The sequence below is a fragment of the Oculina patagonica genome, chromosome 3, assembly GCF_052425735.1.
Source record: "Oculina patagonica isolate OP01 chromosome 3, crgOcupat, whole genome shotgun sequence".
In the NCBI taxonomy this organism is placed as follows: domain Eukaryota; kingdom Metazoa; phylum Cnidaria; class Anthozoa; order Scleractinia; family Oculinidae; genus Oculina; species Oculina patagonica.
The window spans coordinates 19,271,572-19,290,891 of record NC_135760.1 but is presented as its reverse complement, the minus strand read 5'-3'; the positions used below and the strand labels follow the sequence as shown (position 1 = coordinate 19,290,891).

The window sequence follows — 19,320 nt, the reverse complement described above, 5'->3', positions numbered from 1 at the left end:
AAAAGATATACTAAACTAAATGTAAACCTATTAGTTGCGATTGTTCCTCATTCCAGTTAGGTGGTATAAAACCTAGAGACTTGCTTCATCACGCAAACTTAACTGTCTGCCCCAAGAGACCCCACACAACACGTTCACGCACATAGCGATGTTCCTTCTAGATTTTTCAAATTATCTAAACTGACATCGGGCAGTGTAACCCCAACTGATTAAAGCTTGAGACAAACACTTTATTCCAACTATGTGCATAAACCAGCTTTCGACACGCAAGATTTCCAAGAGATAGTAAAGACGCAAGCCTTGACACGCTCCTCAATGTGAGCTCACCAATTTTACGCACAGTGGAGAAAAAACCCTGAAACAATTACGGTTTCAAATAGTAAAGAGAAGGAATGGCCTAATTTGCTGTTAAAAAAAGATAAAAAAGGTCACACTTCCAACATTCTCATCACACACCAACGTTTTTATTAAATATCTTAAGGTGGTAACATTCAATGATTCGATAGTTAATAAATGCAGCCGGCCTGCCAAATATCTCATCTTTTCTTTTTACTTAGAAGCCCCCTTTCTTTAGTAGCAAAATTTTTATTTTGGAGTTTTCAGTGCAATACCAACTACGCATGCACGTCAGCTTACAAAAGCGCTTCTGCGTTTAGCGATTGCGGGCAGAGTTTGAAGTCCTTTTGTCAACGTTTCAATTTCCTTAAGGTTATCTCCGCTTAGCACTGTAAGCTGTGTCGCCCCAGTTTGTCAAGCACGCTCTCTTAGCTTAGATCATCTCGCAGCAACTAAAGTTAACTTAAGGCTGAGATCGTGCTTCGGTGATGACGAACATAAAAGTTTGTTGCAATATACGAAACATTTAGTGGTAAAATTCAACTAAAAATACCTATGACGCGTGTGCTATATATGGCGTGACATCCACTGCGACGAAAACACCAGGAAAACTTAATTGCTTCGCTTATCCAAACAATAGCTCACCTTATTTTATGTCACTGCACTTGAAGATGCAGATCGTTTAGTAAAAAATATATGCAAGCAGAGTGTGCCAGACAAAATTCCCCTGAATAAAACACTTATGGAAGTTCTCAGTACTGAAGTGAGCTAACGTGCCATGTAACTATTACTTATTACACACTGATTATATAAGCTTCAGATGAGGCTTGGTCATGCCTAGTTACTCAAAACAATGTCTCTATCTCAGTTTCTCAATCTCCTCAATGTTCTTTTAACAAAAGCCTAGAAACGTATGACGGCTTTTTAGCGCAGCAGTCACTGATTGTCGTTTAGTCATCACTACTGCGAATCTAGCTTCAAAACGCCAGTTCATAGTTCCGTTACACTCACTTGTGAATGCATCAGAGTTTTCCTGCCTATGTGCGGTTGTTGCACTGCAAGTTCCGTGCTCAATGCACAGCTTCGACGTGGATCGTGTACGGCTTAGGACGAACAGTCAGCCCGAACTTGTCTTCGATCGGGTCTTCGGTTCCATTGCGAAGCTTAAGATTCTGCAACAATGTGCCAAGCATCAGGAATATGACTGATTTGGCATAGCTCTCTGCAGGGCATTTTCTGTCTCCTGCAGAAAACGCTAGAAAGCATGGTGACCTTACAACGTTCTGCTTGTTTTCATCCATGAAACGATAAGGATTGAACTTGTAAGGTTCCTCAAAGTATTGTGGATCTCGAGAACAAGCCCATAGGTTGATGAAGACGATGGTTCCTTTGGGCAGTGGGTAGCCAGCCACGCTGGTGTCTCGGGTAGTGCAGTGGGGCAGTGCAAATGGCATGAAGCTGCTCATTCGTAAGATTTCGAGTACTGTGGCCTCCAAGAGAGGAAGTTTGTTCCTGTCGTGGAGGGACAGCGGTGAAGATCCTTTTACGCGTTCCAATTCTTTCTGCAGCTCGGTCTGCACATCCCGATTGGACACAAGGTAAGCCACGGCCCATCGAAGGGCGGTGGATAATTTTTCGTATCCCCCGCCGAAACAATCAGCTGTTATGTTAATCAAGGTTTCGTCGGTGAAGTGATTTGGGTCTTCATCTGTGCCACGGTCTTCGTGAAATTGTCCGTTTCCGAAATTCAATGCCTCTTTATCTTTCACTGCCTTTTCAAGTGCCTCGTTAAAGGTAGTAATCCTTCTGGAAGAAGAATCTTCCAAGTTGTCCTGTTTGGCTTCGTTCTTGAGCATGAAGTAAACTCTTTTGACGTAGGCTGTAAGTTCGGCCACAGATTCGTCAAGTTTCTGCACTTGTTTCTTGAAGACCACTTTCATCCACGGCATAAAATCAACGCCGTTTCCCACTGCACTGTTCTCTATAAAATCAGTTGATCCGTCCATCATTAACTGGGCCTTCTTGGCGCAGGAATCTCGCAGCTTGTCTCCGAAAAACAAACAAAACTGCAGACTGCATACCATGAGTTTTATCAGATGCGTGGGATCGAAACGGCTCTCTTCTGAGTTTAGGAAGCTCTTGATCAGCACGTGTGTCTCTCTGAGGACAGTTTTAGAGAAGTGTTTGTCATTGTCAAGGATGGCTCGCATGGCCAGTTCCGTCGCTCGCTTGTTCTTGAAGTACTTTGGACCAAATACGGGCCACGCAACTGTTCTGTCACCTCGGCTGGAGGAGATGAAACTGTGCAAGGGTGGACGAGATGAGAAGTCAGAGCCATTCCTGAGAAGCGCCTCCTTCACAGTGTCGATGTCGTTGAGGATGACGACTTCTCTGCTTCCAAGCTTCATGGAAAACACTCTTCCGTATTGTTCGGCGAGCTTTGTGACGTTCTTGTGCGGAGCTGAACCGAAGAGAAATATATTCCCAATGACGGGAACACTCCACGGCCCAGGTGGCTTTCTCCCATCTGATGGCCTGTTTCTTCTTAAAAACAGCAAAACAACCACGAGAGCAAGGACAATTATCCAAACGGAATGTTCCGCAATGGTGTCCGCGAGGTATGCCCAGTACATGTTGACAATTTAATATAGGCTCTTCAGAACTCACTGAAAACGATCAGATTGTCCAAACCGGCGTCCCACGACTCTTGTATTTATGTGAAATGTCGAATGAGGTGTTGCACGCTCCAAGCGGTGCTTGAGAGGTTCTGGTTGTGGGCACGTAAGCCGTTTTATAGTAGCTTGTGGGGTGTTTCAGTGGGAGGTGACGGACAAACAAACCTGATGCTTGTACAGTCTTTGTTTTACACGTTGGGTTCAAGGTTGACTCGCTTCAATGATTTTGACAAACAGGCTCCGGACTATTATATTTTTTTCAGCACGGGTCAAAAAGCTGTCTGATTGATCGCAGGCGAGAAAACAGGAACAGGCCTCGGGAACAGCGGATCAGATAAGGCACGCTATGGAACGTGTCAAGGAAGTTTTCAATTCTGAAAAGCGTTCCGTCTTATTACTCTGTGCAATATTGAACTCACTGCCGAGCAAACATGTAAAGAGAATAAAAAAAAGTCCTTCATCAACTAGAAGGTCCTGACTTCAGATGCACCAAATTCTCTGAAGTAACATTTTTAAACGAATTGCGTGGTAATTAGTGGTAACTGATATCTAAAATTTGTAACCGAACAGAGTTATAACACCTTCAGCAAAGCTGATTTCTCGGTATTTACATTACAATCGTTCACTTTTTAAACAAAGGCGGGATTACTTGCGCCCTCGGCCATTTCCTAAACGACACGTACAAAGTGCAGTTACTATTTCATCATCTTTGCAATTTCGTAATAGCAACGGATCTTTTAATAGGGAAGAGTTTTTAAAGAAGGAAGCTTTTCCGTTCTAGCTGTAACGAGGTCAGACAATACGGCTGTCATTTTGGCATCAATGTTGTCACATAAATGCTTTAATTGTTCATCATATCATTTTCCTACTGCATAATGCGTTTGAAATATGTGGCATGGAATTATTTGATGGATGTTTTTAGATCCAATTTGCTTACATAATCCAGCTTTGATACACCACTAAGGCACCAAAGTCCCATTCCTTTCGTCGAGTCCATTCCAACACTTCCAAAAACCGATCGAACCACTCAGCCCCGGTGGGAAATGATTGATAGGCAATCAAAATGCCACGATCGATCCAAAAGGAATGGCGAATCGCTGCAACGATTATGTTGAGGTTTTTAACCACTAAACACATGTAACTGTTTGTGTACGCTCTTTCCGGTTGTTTGAATCGGGATCGCGCGAACAGCTCATTACCTTGACACTGCTTGCGTGCCTTGTTTATTGAGGCGTTAATGACCTTTTCTCAACGTTCAGGAATTACGGATGCGAATCTTTAACCAGTATTGAAATTTACCTAATTTGTCGATAACACTTTCTAAATGATATTATTGGCTTAGGGATGTGAATCAATTTTGCGATTACAAGCAAAGCAGAAGCTTCCTACTGCGCGCGCACTCTTTCATTAAAAGCCACAAGTGCATTGTAGTGAGTTCAAAGGTATTGAAAACTTTTGAAGCAGTGTTTGAATAGGCGTTTAACTTTAGCCAATCGCAGCGACGTAATGCTCGAGATCGAAACGTAATAAACATTGATTACATCTCGTCGCTGCCGTACGCAGCATTCAAAACACGAGAAACATTTGCAAGATCGATTTTCAACACGTGACGAAAACGAGGCACTGCACGTGCACCGAAGTTTGTCATGATTTCTGCACTCGTTACAGTATCGAACCACAATCCTGTAGATTTAATTTCATTCGCCAAGACGGTAAGGCAAGAGACTGAAACAATAGTTGCCGCCTTCATTTGTCCGGCTACAAACATCAACCTCTTTACGGTCTTAAATTAGTGTTTGTGTTTACCTAATCTTTAACGAAAGCAAACGGCAGATTGCAGGTGGAATCGCGCGTCTAGAAATAACAAAAGATTGACAACTTGAACAAGGACGTCAGGATAGAATAAATTCGCCTCATAATAGGAAAAGCACACGGAAACTGTCGACCCCCAGTAAGAAACATCAAACGCGCCGCCGGGTCAAGTACCAGTTTAAACGCTTCACGAACTACACGACAGATTGAATTCTGCAGTGTCGACTAAAGTTTCAACTTTCAAACCTGCTCGTTGGAAAGCACGTGCACCTTAGCTAAGACAGGACTTGCACTAAGGAGCAGACATTTCCAGCTAGTTGCAGTCTTTGCATAAAAAGACCCTGGAGGTGCAGGAAGCAGTTGTTGGGTAGTTACGTTTAATCCGGCATACTGGAGAAATATTGGTCTCCTTCTTTTTTTGGCAAGTTCATGAATTGAGCCGAAGGCGTGATCCAAAAATAACACGACCAATATTCCCAATTAGGAAAAGAAGAAGCTACTTCAATTAAGTTTGTTTATAGTGGCTTTTTGCAACAGTACCGATAAATAAATACGTCTATTCTGCGCAGACGCGTGCGACCAATTTAAGTTAAGTACACAAGTGCATTTTTTTGTAGTTATTTTGCACCGCCAAGGGGAACCGATCAAAAATTCTCTTTTTCGTCACGGACTAGTTTGTGAATACGAGATGAAGTGCTTTGTCATCAAGGTCCGGAACTAGTGTGTATATCACATTATATCTGAATATTTCAGTGCAATATTGGCTTACTTTTTCCCTTTACGCAAACATAACTGCGCGGGTAAACCCGCGGGTAATATGGGTGTTCAGGCAATGCAGTGCTAGTACTTATCCCTCAGGATAAGAGCAAGATAGTGCCTCTCTCAGATTTTTGGGGCGACTTGACAAAATTCTGGGGTGGGGTTACCTGCGACCAACTAGCATACCGTCCAAAGGGAGTAGCGATTATCCTTGTCGCTTCTTGCTAACGAAACCGTAGTTCATGTGTAGTTCTGTTTCGGCACTGTTGAGCTATACTGTGTTCCTTCTTACCGTTCCGATTGGAACAAGGGAAACAACCTTACCTACAGATTCTGAAACTAAAACCATTTTAAGTAGGAGATGACTCGGGAGTTAGTTATTGGTAAAAAGATATGGATCATTTGTCGTCATCAATCTACAGATGTCAGCAAGGATGTTCATGTTGAGGTTTACTGGTACGACTTTTTAGTTAAAACACGAGCCTTTTGTTAGCTATCAGCAAAGATTAATAAAGTAACGTTGTCAGCTTTCAGTACGGATTTAGAAAAAGAGACACGATTTCTCAATTGAAGAGGATGGGCCATTTGTCATCATCTATGTAGCCTGCAGAACAGGCGGTTTATTTTGCGTGTCGAAGCGCGAAGTGCGAGTTTTTATTTTGCGGGTTCCGTGGCAATAACCCCGCAAAAAATAAACCGCCTGTTCTGCAGGCTATCATCTATGTCAAGACTTTCTGTATAAGTAGAGGTTTATAGACTTCTGATATAACTGAGTCTTCGAAATACAGTGGAACCCCGATTTAACAAACATCTTTATAACGAAGTTCCCGGGATATAACGAACGATATTCTTCAGCCCATGCAGCCAACTAACAGTAAAATGTATGGAGCAAACTCCCAGTAAAACAAGCCTCCGTTCACGAACATAGTTTCCAAGTCCCTCGGCACTTCGTTAGATCGGATTTCCACTGAATTATAGCCTACAACTTAGCTTGGTTGCGTGATATAATTTCTTCTTTTAGAAGGACCGTGGGCTTTTCTTACTTTACTAAAGTGGTTCGCGCGCGGCCTGTATGGGAGGTAAAGTAAGGAAGACCCTGAAACTATAAACATTAGCTTTTAAACGTAGCCTAACCGAGCAAAATACTAACACTTTGCCTAACCCTAAATCTCTCCTTGGGCTGATATAGACATCACCGCTTGGTGCGGGCTGCTTATAGGTAACGAACGTTGGCGGTAACAACTGCTTACACGGCCGTACAGGAAAGAGGAAAGATGTTACGTACGTTAAGGGCTATTCCTGCAGAATTGCAGTACACAGCACTTAACAAAAAAGTGAGATTGTACTTTTTCTGAAGCCACTTTTTGACATTTTATGGCTCGTGCAAAATAAACACCCATAACACAAACGTGAAGGGACACGCCCCCCCCCCCCCCCCCCCCCCCCCCTCCCCCCACTCTTACGACTTGCTAAAAAAAGAGTTTGAAACAATATAGTGGAATTCGATATAAGGATGTGCCAGGGGGCTGGGAAAATGTATTTGTTAAAACGGAGGCTCGTAATATGGGTGTTGCTTTATACATTTCCCAGGTTTGGCTGGACTGCAGAACACTGTTCGTTATACCGCCCATGGACTTCGCTATAAAATGGTTCGTGATATCGAAGTCCCACGGAAAAAATCATACATGCCAAGAGGCCAGATACCCTAGGCCTTTTGAGAAGCCTAGAGACTCTGCAAGAGGGGTGGAGAGAACATGGTCATTCAAATTTGACAAAATAACAAACCTACTGATGCAGAATTCTGTTGGGCCGAAAGAAATCTAGGTTAGATTAATTAGCACGTGTAAAACGGCTTGGCACTGTCAAATAATTTTATAGTTGTCATGCACTATATATCTATTTTGAGAGGGTCAGCTACAGATGATTAACAATTATTGGATGAGGTTGCCGGCGCACGAAAGAGAGCGTTATCAAGATCGGGAGGTCTCTTTATCTGCCAGCAGTTAATGGAGCGAGCGACCCGTTGCACGCATGCATGAAAACGCTTCTGCTTAAATCAAACGCAATGTCCGTAGATTGGTGTGCGAGCAAAAGTAAAACAATTATATGTGATATCATGTCATGAGAATCACATTTGCAACCACGAAATGTATAAAAAAAAGTGTATAAAGGTGCAGAAAATGTCAACAAATCCACAAAGGTAGCCGGGGAGGCATTTGAGAACGTGAAAGAGAAAACGATCGTAAAAACTGAAGACTGAAATTCAAAACCTAAAATAGAAGTTTCTGTAACTAAATTGTGCAGACTAAACGGATTTCATCGCAACTAAATGTAAGTTATGTTAATACTTCCTTGCAATAATGTGCGATAAAAGTGTTATCAGTCTTAACCTTCAGTTTTAGCTGATAACACTAACTTCAACCTCGATTATTCTGAGTAAAAAATTAGTTACTTATAATTGGATGATAATAAGTGAATTCCGAGGACTGATAAATCGAACCAGGCCGGATTTTTTTCTTTAATCCGATTATGTCCCTTATGATACATTGTATTTTCTACCTTTATTCTGAGAGCCCTCATGATGCATGTATAGATTTAGAGAGCGATCAAATAGTTACAGGGTTATCGTGCCGAGTATCGCATTTGTGGGCACGAGATAGCGAACATATTTCTTCTTACTTCTCGTAAAGAAATTAAAAATAAGTAAATGTTAAAAATGGCGCAATGATTCGATTAAGCGCCTTCCTTCCAATAAGCGCCCCCCTTTCTAATCGGCGCTCGGGTTTGAGTGTCGCGCCCTTCCAATAAACATGCACCCCCATTGCGAAAGTGACATTCGAGACATTAACATAAAATGGTCTGCTCACTGGACGAGTCATCTGAATGTAACATCGAACACAATGAACAAGCACATGATGTTATGACTATGCGAACCCCTTTTGTTAGTGTTCTTGAATGATAGAATGTCTGTTGTCGTTCCGAAGTTTATGTCGAAAACAATTAAGCGCCCCTTCCCAAACTAAAGTATCCACTATCCAATAAGCGCTCTTCCTTAATTAAGCTCCCAAAAGTAAATTAGCGCTCTTTGGGCGCCAAATCGAATAATAACAGTAGCCAAGGTTAAGTTTAGTGTTTTCAGTTGATGCCGAAGTTTCAGGAGGCTGATAACACCTAAGACATTGATTATTCTTGATATCACCAAAACCTTACTGTTTTATTTTTAAATTATAATTAAATTGTGCGTGAAAATACGTGCAGGTATAATTAAACTAAGAACGCCATCTAAAATGTTTAGAAAAATATCATTCTTGTGCATGTAGTTGACAGTGACCTAAAATCCATGCCATAATTCTTTGGTAAATTTACACCATCGGCCTATTCCCCACCCGGGGCAAGGAACTAAGCACATTTACACTCATTTCAACAACAGTAACGTGACATTCCGTCACAAATTCTTAGAAATGGAAAACCACCTTCCCCCAAGAGCAATATTGCAAAATAGAGGGCAACGGGAGGCAGGAACCCAGGGGCCCCCGCCCGGCGCCCGGGGTCGCCGCGGGCCCTCCCCCCCTCCCCCGGCCCCCGGCCCGCCCCCCCCCCCCACTGCCAGCTCTCGCGCCCGTGCGCGTCCGGTCGGTGCCCCCCCCCCCCCCCCCGGGGCGGGAACACAACATCGTAAGGGGGCAGCTGGGGGTAATTGTTAATTTTTCCCGGTTTTAAGTGTAAAAACCAGCAATTGTCCCAAGAATTGTGTCGTGGATTGTAGTCCTTTTAACTAAACAACGTTTTCTGGTGTAGAGTTGTCTGTCAGTTTGGTTGTATAGGGTTGAATTTTCTGCCCGTCTATTCAATTTCATAGGTCTGACTTTGTATTTGTATTTCATGGTAGTTGTATTTCTCTCCGTAATCTCATTCAAGAAGTATCCAATGATTTCTCAAATAACACAGCAAATGGTCCGGTGTACATAGAACGAATTAGCAACGGGTTGCAGTACTATGTACAGATCTATGGGTATCTAATTGAGAAATAATTGGATGGCAAAATTAAATTCCTCAAATTGGATTCGGACTACGACCCGGTCCAACTGGCTGTCAGTCTTCGGAATTTTCTCATCCAATAATTCTTAAATTGGACAAGCATGTAGTCCTATTATGGAGTTAACTTTTAGTGTTAACGAGCTAAAAATACCTTAACGAGGTTTATCGAAGAATTAGGTCTCTACCGAAAGTTACCATTTCAGCGGGCGCAAAAAAGGACATGCCATTCTGCTAAGCAACGCCTCTTATGTAAACTCCCAAGACCTTTTTCCTTCGGGTTAAACTGGACAATGGCGGGTACAATTCAAGAAGAATTAACCGGACGGATATCGCTTACGACCGACGAAATGGTGAGACCGAACTAGAAATGAGTTCAAAAGCATGGTCACTCCTTCTCTTAAATCACAGAATAGAGCCTTGTTTTTATATTATTAATCTATTTATTTCAAATATGCCTTTTGATAATTTATGTTAAGCACGATCTTTTATATAGATTCCAGGACTTCTTGGACCCTTTGTAGTGGATACCAGACCACTTGGCTCGATTATTACACTCCTCATAAAGTGAAAAGACTCTAAAAGAGTTCTATCCCTAACAGTCATTTGATAGTTTTAATAAAGCAGGCGCAAACAATAAATAAACCGGGCCGACTCAAGAACGAATGTCTAGTCTCTCCACGCGCGTGACTCGCGCGTGACTTACTTGCGCGTTTTCACGTGATCTTTAAAACCACAGCGTCCTACAACTAGGATCACTCTATATCTGAAAGCTACGAGGAGTAGTCTCTCCACGCGCGTTTTTCAGTCTTTTGCACACGTTTGACTCGCTGCCCTACAACTTACATCACTCTTTATCTAGAAGCCAGGAGAAGGTCTGGTCTCTTCACCGCGCGTTTCCCTGTCTTTTACACGCGCCTGACTCGCGTGTGACTCGCGCGTGACTTACTCGTGCGTTTTCTCGTGATCTTTCTTGCCACAGCATGTCCTACAACTTAGATCACTCTATATCTGGAAACCAGGAGGTTTAGTCTCTCCACGCGCGTTTTTCTGTCTCTCCACGCGCGTGACTCGTGCGTGACTTACTCGCGCGTTTCTCGTGATCTTTATAACCGCGACTGTCCTACAACTTAGATCACTCTTTATCTGGAAGCCAGGAGAAAAGTTTACAAACCAACAGAGCACCAACTCTTAGCTTGCTACATCTGCTACTTTGTTCTGAAGACTTTCCAGGCCTTTCTCGGCTACGATACGTGAGATCTTTCTTGTGTTGGAGCGGAACTTGTCGCGAATGAGAAGCTGCTTTTGAACTGTTGAATCTTCGGCACTACAGGGTGGAAATAGAAATTTCAGGTTAAAACAGACCATATCCATGTTTGTCATAACTAACACTACGTTTTAGCGCGGAGAAGACCTCGCAGATGAAGAATGCACAGGCATTTCTCACATTTGATTTTCTAAGAAGAACATCAGGTTTGCTCTAATTGGTTAGAAATTGCTGTAGGAGTTCAGACCGAGAAAACGAGGTTAATAAGATTTTTGTTACCCCCCCCCCCCCCCCCCCCACCCCGTTATATCTTTCTGTAGATCTTGAAAGGAAAACATTCTAAGCAAAGCTCGCTGAAAGTGGGCTTTACCGGAGATAGTCTCTGTTTGAATACGTTTTAGGGGGGAGATGACCTCGAAGATGAAGTCTGCACATGCTCAAACTTGAACCGGTTTCGCGCATCTGATTGGCTAAGAAGAACATCAGTCTTGCTCTGATTGGTTAGAAATTGCTGTATGAGTTCCTTGAATCAGTTATTAGAACCCAAGCGAAAGGGTTTTGATTCTCTCCGAGGACTAAATTTCTATGCACAGAATCAATAATTGTTTACCTTTCTAGAATTTCAACGCATGCCGCGTGTCCGTAGATCTCGGCTACTCTCTTCGGCGTATCTCCAGAGTTATCCGCGATCATAACAGGGGCCTGGTGATCAACCAAAACCTTGAGGACATTCAAGCGCCCAGTCTCTGCTGCGCAGTGAGCTGGTGTCCAACCTCCCACCATGCGCGCGGTAGGATCAGCACCATATTCCAGGAGAAGCTTCACACACTTGGCATGACCTGAACAACATAAAACGCGGGTTTTAGTTAGAGTTTGAGGTCCGTCCTGTAGGCTAGCAACTGATTTTTTCCCCGTCGATTTATAGTTCGCACGCTTCGCACTGCCAATCAATTGAGCAATAGGTCGACAGGCTGCCCCTTTGGTTTCCGCGCCGTCTTCCCTTGTTCTAGGAAGAACAAAAGACAAAAAAAAATTTGTTGTTGAAAGACGAAGAACTGTATATCTTACCAATATTGGCACGGATCGAGAAAACGAGGGTAATAAGGTGTTTATTGTAACTCTCGCTCTGTAGATCTAGAAAGGAAAACATTTTAAGCGAAGCGCACTTGAAGCGGTTTTTATCCAGATAGTCTCACCGACTCTCTATTTTCTTTAAATTCGTTGAAAACACGTGAGAAAAAAAAAGAAAAGAAAAGAATGTTTCAGGAAAGACTATACTGTAGAATACGACCAGTAAGACTAACCAATCACAACGCGCGTACTATCTGAGAGGTATCATAAATAAGAACACAAAGAGAAAGCATTTTTCTTTTAAATTACTAATTCTTTTTCCGGGAAAAGTGTAGTTTCCGAAAGCAAAGCTCGAAGAAAACCGTGATCTTCGAGGTACGGATCCTGTCCAAGGACAAATATCCCTGCATATTTTTGAAGATCATAGAACTTCGGAGATTAACGAAGAACAGCGTACTGTTGTTTAGTCTTTCCGATAGTTTCCGATTTGCGCACTCGTGATCCGATCACTTCTCAGCCATTTCAGGATTCATTCGGTTCGTCAAGCATTTAGCTGTGTTCGGACTGTCGTCGGGAGACACTTAGTTTTGCACTTGAATTTTGGAAATTCGGCCAAATTAGCCAAAATCAGGCCCACGTGAGAAGGAACTTGAAATTCACTTAGCTGTACAGTGATGATAAGAAAAGACAATCCTAAAGAATTCAGCTCTCTGTTCCATGCCATGATAATAAACTTAAAACCGGCCGTATCCATTTTGAGTATTTTTTGACAATTACTGTCAAACAATCATGGAAACGTTTTGCTTCACTGGCAAACCAATAACCCAACAGAGCTTGCATTTAAATATGTCCAGTTACTTGCGAAAAAGTAATCGTGCGTTGAGGAATTTTAAAATTCCTGGCTCAAATGAAATAGTTAATATTTCTACCTCTGTGCGCGGCCCAATGCATCGCCGCTCTGTCTCCCCACTCCTCGTCTCTCGAATTAACGTCGATCTTTCCACCTCTAATGAAGCTTCCCAACTCTTCGAGTTTCGTGTCGTCTCCAAGCGCACAAGTCTCGTGAAGGAGCAAGTCGTGACTGCTATTTAACAACGATTTGACCGGCGGCTTTTCTTGATTTGTCATGTCTTTCGAAACGAGCAAGACTCCAGCGAAGAAGCTGTAATTTGTTCATCTACGAAACTGCACTTTTTAACGAGTCTCGGCGCAACTCGCGAGTAAACAAACTAAATTTACATCTATTCGGCCGTCAGGGCTCGAGTGCAGGTAGTTTTGTTTGATTTTTGAGAGGGGCTATTGTTTTAGAAGAGTGAAGCAAACAATAAGCGTTGATTCTGAGCTCTAGCTCATTGTCGCGACGAGCTCTCAAGGGACAATATACATAATAACTAGTATTGGTTAAGTAGTTTCGCTTGAATTCCTGCTTATATAATATCCCTTAAGAGAAAAAGAATTATTTGAGACATGATTGTAATTGTAAGGCAATGATTAAGTACCTCACAGAACTGTCTAAAAACCTTTTCATCAAAAACGTCCGAATTGAGTTATCTTTGAATTTATTTTTCCTGTCTTTCTCGAGCTTGTTTGGGGTGCTTGCAAGAAAGGAACCGCGTGGATTAAAGCGTGATCTCGCGCGAGAACCATGAGAAACCATGTACATATTTGTATCGTTCGTAGACTGCTCCCTCTCCACCCTGCCCTAAATATGGGTAGTCTGTCTTTTCTCTTACGGTCAAAGGAGCGCGCGCATATTCTAATCTGTAGGGACGCGAGCCGCGGCCGCGAGCAAACTTCAGTTGAAACTGTTCCAGGTGAATTTCAAAGGGCAACAGTTCCTTATCACATGAAGCATCTCCACATTTGCATTTATTTGCACAATAGTTACAACAATAATGCACAAACTGGTTGAACTAGCGGAAGGACGAGGGACGAGAAGGGGCTTGGGGAGTGATGGATTGTGTGTTTTCCTCCATCTTCATTATCGTGTTATATGGCACGCGTGTTATATATAATGCGTTTCATGGCACGCGTGTTATATAGCAGGCTTCACCGCGGTCAAACGTCTCAGGCGGTTTTCTTTCCATTTCGCCGTTTTTTTGTTCATGGTGTCGGCAGGATAGTAGTCAGGGCCCCCCTCGGTCCGTGTTTTTACTTTTAATGCTCCGCCAGGTCTCTGCCGCGTCCCCGCCCACTTTGTCTCCTTCCTATACCGGTCATGTAGAACTTTGAATGTGAAAATATAAAACGCTTATCATGGCATACTTTTCTTATATTTTGCATATTTTGTCATTGGCACGCGGTGTTATACCCAGGCTAAGGAAATCATAATTGTTTCATCCCCAGTGCCTTGAAATAACGAAACCCCGAAACGCCTGGGTCGAGTGCTGTTGTATTCGACCGGGTGCCTTATAATGGCGCCTGGGGACGAAAAAACGTTTTCGACTGAAATAGATTTATACACATCGAAAAAATGAACAATTTTCTAACCTCTAGAAGCTGCCCAGTGCAGAGCAGTTCGATCGCCGAAGTCTTCGTCCTTGTGATCGATATCTATTCGGTGAATCATCAGCATGCTCTCGAGCTGCTGGTATTCGCCATTAACAGCTGCTTCATGTAAGACCAACTCAGTCATCCCTCTAATCGTCAGTCAATTGAATGACCTACAAACATAGCAAGGAAAATTCGAACGATTTTTGCGACAGTTATTAGAAGCGCGAGTTTATAAAAGAGGGTAGGGGCTAAAAAGCATTTGACACCAACAGAAACCATTAATTGTTCCTGGTAGCAATAAAACTCTTTTAGCTAACTGAAGTATTACTTGAAGTAAAAGAGTTTTTTTGCTGCCATGAAGTGGGGAGCCGAAGACGCGAGGATCTAAACTTTGGAGCTTTGCACCTTATAAGAGGCGGTTTAGGAGAAAAAAACCCGACTATTTTGCAGTTTGGGCATGGTTTGGCTTTTAGATTTTTAAATGTAATTTACCAGTATGAATCTCAAGTTAGAAAAATACATCTACGACTGCTTATTGTATGGTATATGGGCTAGGTAAAGTGAATGAGATACGGAAAAAAATACGGCAAACTGATCCTGAGGGCGTTAGCGGTCAAAAAACAAACAAAATGGATAAAAAACTAAAATGTATTGAAAAAAATTTTGCCCTATATTTTGGTTTGCAATACAAACCTTCCTCAGGGGCTGGGCGGAAAAATGTGAGAAAAGTAAAAGGATCGTTACAAATAAAAAAAATGAAATAAAATACTTGACCATGACTGGTTCTAAGAACTAATAAACAAGTGTGAATGACGTGCTTCGTCACGTCTGTTTATGCCAAGGGGTACTGAAATGGGCTTTACGAGCCTTACTGACTGAGTCACGTTTGCTATACGTATAAGTTAGTTAAGAGATAGTCAATAAGAAATGTGGGCGCTCCCCTCACCGATTTTGCGTTCGATTCGTTCAGTATTACGCAAATCCGCCGATCCGTGCTATTTTTTTGGCCAAAGCCGTCAATCCGCCTCTATTTTCGTTCAAATCCGAATCCGTATTATTTAAAAACTTTGTGTCATATAGTTTTACTGCAACGGACAGTAGGTGTTTCTTATTCCATTTTTTTAAGAAGTTTCGTTTCATTACTTGTTTTTGCGAAAAATCCACCAACATACCGACGAAGGCCAACCAAAGTGTTCCGAACTTCGTTTGGTATCCACGATCCGAACTTCCAGACATGTAGAGTCCGGAATCCGGTTCAAAATTCTTAGCTTATTCGCAATCCGCTAAATGTATCGCAAAAATCATCAATCCATGCACTTTTGAATCCGCAAACCTATTCCCCCCTTTCCCCTCTATTAGAAGAAAAACAGAGACTGCTTTAAAGCATTAAAATGCCTAAAAGACATAAGGCAGATCTAAGAAAAAAAGCGACGTCAAACGAGGACCTGATACTTAGTGCGCGGAATTGTCTGGACACGACTTCAGACCTCTCAAGTCTCACGATTTTGTCGTGAGACTCACGGTTTTCACTTCAATCTCACGATGAGAAACAGAAATCTCACGGTAAACAGAGTAACAAGTCATTTGATAAGCGCCTGTTTTTAAGACTCTTTTAGTTATTTTTGTCCGTCAGTTGATCAATCTCCGGCCGGTTTTTACTGAAATCTCCAGATTTTTTGACCTCAATCTCCAGATTTCCAGTGCTTTGAGGTTGAGAGGTCTGCGACTTGGCGAGAATTGATTTCAAACTTTCCAACTGTGCTCGTGCTGCTCTCGACAAGATGCCGCTTTACGACCGAACCAAGGCGAAGCTTTAGCGCCTGTGCGCGTTATGTAAAGTACATGTATATGAAATAATTCTTTGTCCTTCAGTGCACTGTTACACGCTAAGAAAGGGCTTTCATCAAGGGCGATTTGATTGCGGTGAAAGCGCGGCTTTATTTCAGAAAAACGGCAATGGTAGGTGGTAGAATATACTAATACAATAAGGCCCGGTTCAGACGCCGATCTTTTCATGAGCCGAACTTAATTCCTTGAATTAAGTACATGAAAAGATCGGCGTCTGAATCAAATTAGAACGGCTATTTCAATTTGGAACGGCTTACCCGTTCTTCCCGCCTGGCTTGGCCGAGAATTTCGCCTGGGGAACGCCTTTGGAACGGCTTTGATTCAGACGTCGTACTTTTCATGTGCCGATCCTAATTCATAAATTATTATAATGTATTTTGACTGGTTTTATATTGGAACTGTATTAGGAACGGCCTCGTAGCGGCCAAAAAGTACGGCGTCTGAATCAAGAGGCGTACTTTCGTCAATTTGGGTCGGTCCAAATTCGAATTGAGTTCGGCTCATGAAAAGTTCGGCGTCTGAACCGGGCCTAAGTTCACGAGCGCGCGTTGGATATGATATGAGGCGCATAGCGCCGAGTTGGCTATAACTATCCCATATTCAACAAGCACGAGTGAAATAATTGTTTCATTTAAAAGCCAAAGAATGGCAATATTTGAGCTCCTGGGCTATTCTCGCTGACGTGTACACCTAACCCATATTTGTGGACCATGCATGCATGGTATATGAGCTCATATAAAATGGTCTGTAAACCCCTGTTTAAAAACTCAGGAATCGCAATATTCCATGGCTAGTTTTTAAGAGATTATGTTTCTCTTACAAAACCTAATATGCTTCTGACTGTACTCGTCAATTACTGTGGCCGGCCTGAGAAAGAGCCGACGTAAGAGAAAAGGAACCAACACGAAGTTCGAGGAAACGAGTGCGGAGTGTGCGTGTAAAAGTAATACTCCTTCCACGCGATCCCGCGGTCTGATCGCGCTTTACTAGCGTTCCACGCTATCTTTGAAACAAGCGCGTTTCGCACTCGTTTTCTCTCGCCCTTCCGTCCCGCGCGGGATACTTCATACCGCCGTAGTAAAATAGAAATCTCTAAAGAAATTTCGTGTGACTGTGTAGCGCATATATATCTAGTGAATTGCAAATGATAATTAAAATGAAAAATGCGCTTGATGTTAGTATAATGTTTCTATACGTTCCGGGGCTACGTATGGAAACATTATACTAACATCAAGCGCATTTTTCATTTTAATTATCATTTTCAATACTAATTCCGCCACCGTCTCCCCTCGCAATTAATTATCTGATCTCGCGCATTTCCCGGAGTAGTTGGATCAGAGTCCCTTTATACTTTTTACGTGAACCGTGATTGAAGCTACAGTATTTATTTTCCGTGAATCGTGATTTGGACTTTTATTTTTTCGTGATTCGTGATTCCCAATTTTAATATCTTTTGACGTGCGCGTGAACGCAATTTTAAGCTAAAACGTGACCCGTGAACGAAGAGTTGAATTAGACATTAGCTTTTTAGTCTACTTATTATAATTCTGTCAACTCTCTGTGCTTTGTAAACCATTCAACTGAAGATGACAGATGCTCTGTCGAAACATGTCTTTCAAACTTAAAAAAATTATCGTTTTTCTTAAAATCTTAACGTGTCTGCTGTTCTCAAGACCTTTTGAATCATCTTCCTTTTCGCGCATGACTTGATTTCTGATTTTCTTGTTAGTACTAGTAAATGTATATCTTTATTTAAGCTCTTTAGTTCGTTTTAAACAGATGAAGCTTTTGTCAGCTAGTTAGCCGCGTGCGTGATCTACACCTTCTGAGCGTAACAGTCTAAACAGGGATCGCCGTGATTTTTGCGTGAACGTGGAAACATTTTTAGAAATATTCGTGACCCGTGTAAAGCCAAATATTTTTACGTGATTTCCTTTTTGCAAAGAGGTATAGGGGACCCTGTTGGATAGCCTGGATTTTGGAAAACGAATCAATAGGGGTCCCTGTAGCCTGTCTCCCAGACGAACTAAAACCCTATACCGAGGTTTTGTGTGACACGTCCGGCTGCAACGTAGGCTTGGGTCCCTACTGAGCCGCTTTGGTTTGATGTTAATTTGAAGGCGCTTTGCATCTACTTCTGTCCTGCCTGTTGTCAAGTGTCGACCACGCTTGATATTTGGAACCGCTTCGCTTGAACAAGTTTTACAGGCGTACCGTATAAGAGCTTATAAGCTAAGCTAAAGCGCTAGTTTGCGTGACATTTATAATCAACACAAAAGCTAAAGACCGCTCAAAAGAAGTGCGACTTCAACAGATCTCATGGGAAATTAGAATCTATTCGCGTGTTCAACAAAGGCATCAAAGAGAATTTAAAAGTGCAATTAAATTCTAAGTTATTTATGCAAAACTTAATCTGTGTTTTGTCACGTAAACAATTAGGCTCCATCAAGTAATAGAGAATATAATTGAACTTTTCATCGGTCGATGTGGCAAATGTCTTAACGACGCCTTCCATCGTATAATTCAGATTGAAACATACTTCATCAAAGCGGAAAGTTTACAGATGTAAACACAAGTTGGAATTCGAATAAATCGCTTTAAACCATGGATAGCTTTCTCATATTCATGCGCTTGATCTGTTGATTGTACTTGATAATCGTACACAGGAAAAACCCCAGTGTCGATATTTAGTGAACTTTAGTGCAGAAAATAAAGATGAGCTTACCTTACAGAACGTAGTAGACAACTGGGCGATCTTATCAACTCTTATCAACGGATAGTTCTAGAACTGTGTGCTTTAAACAGCAAGTTCAACGCTGCTGTATACGGAGAAGTCACATCACACCAGACACCGGGTACACAGGAATGTTGTGATCATTCGAGCAGCTGTTTCCAGTCCCTCGCGTTTTTTTCACTGGGTATCAAATTATAAACGCGCGCGAAGATAAAAAAAATTCGCGTTAATTTTTGTTAACGTTAATTTTTTTGCCGTTATTTAAGTGAACGGTTAATTTCCGCGACCTT

At 42.2% G+C, this 19,320-nt stretch overlaps 2 protein-coding genes across 3 annotated transcripts; both read right to left on the bottom strand.

Annotated features, from left to right (window-relative positions):
- Window positions 1-442: 442 nt before the first annotated feature.
- Window positions 443-3,465, bottom strand: LOC144647033 (cytochrome P450 1A2-like). Its single transcript, XM_078506777.1, has one exon. It carries the CDS (start codon window positions 2,967-2,969, stop codon window positions 1,407-1,409), a length of 1,563 nt encoding a protein of 520 aa, XP_078362903.1. The 5' UTR covers window positions 2,970-3,465; the 3' UTR covers window positions 443-1,406.
- A 6,572-nt stretch (window positions 3,466-10,037) lies between these two features.
- On the bottom strand, window positions 10,038-19,144 carry LOC144647032 (ankyrin repeat domain-containing protein 66-like). 2 transcript variants are annotated; one of them, XM_078506776.1, is made up of 4 exons: window positions 19,022-19,144; window positions 14,446-14,618; window positions 11,495-11,723; window positions 10,038-10,944 (listed from the first exon to the last, which is right to left on the bottom strand). In XM_078506776.1, exons 2-4 carry the CDS (start codon window positions 14,588-14,590, stop codon window positions 10,809-10,811), a joined length of 510 nt encoding a protein of 169 aa, XP_078362902.1. In that variant the 5' UTR covers window positions 14,591-14,618; window positions 19,022-19,144; the 3' UTR covers window positions 10,038-10,808. The 2 variants fall into 2 exon arrangements, with proteins under 2 accessions (XP_078362902.1, XP_078362901.1); XM_078506775.1 differs by lacking the exons at window positions 14,446-14,618; window positions 19,022-19,144 and adding an exon at window positions 12,885-13,917.
- Between the last annotated feature and the right edge of the window lie 176 nt (window positions 19,145-19,320).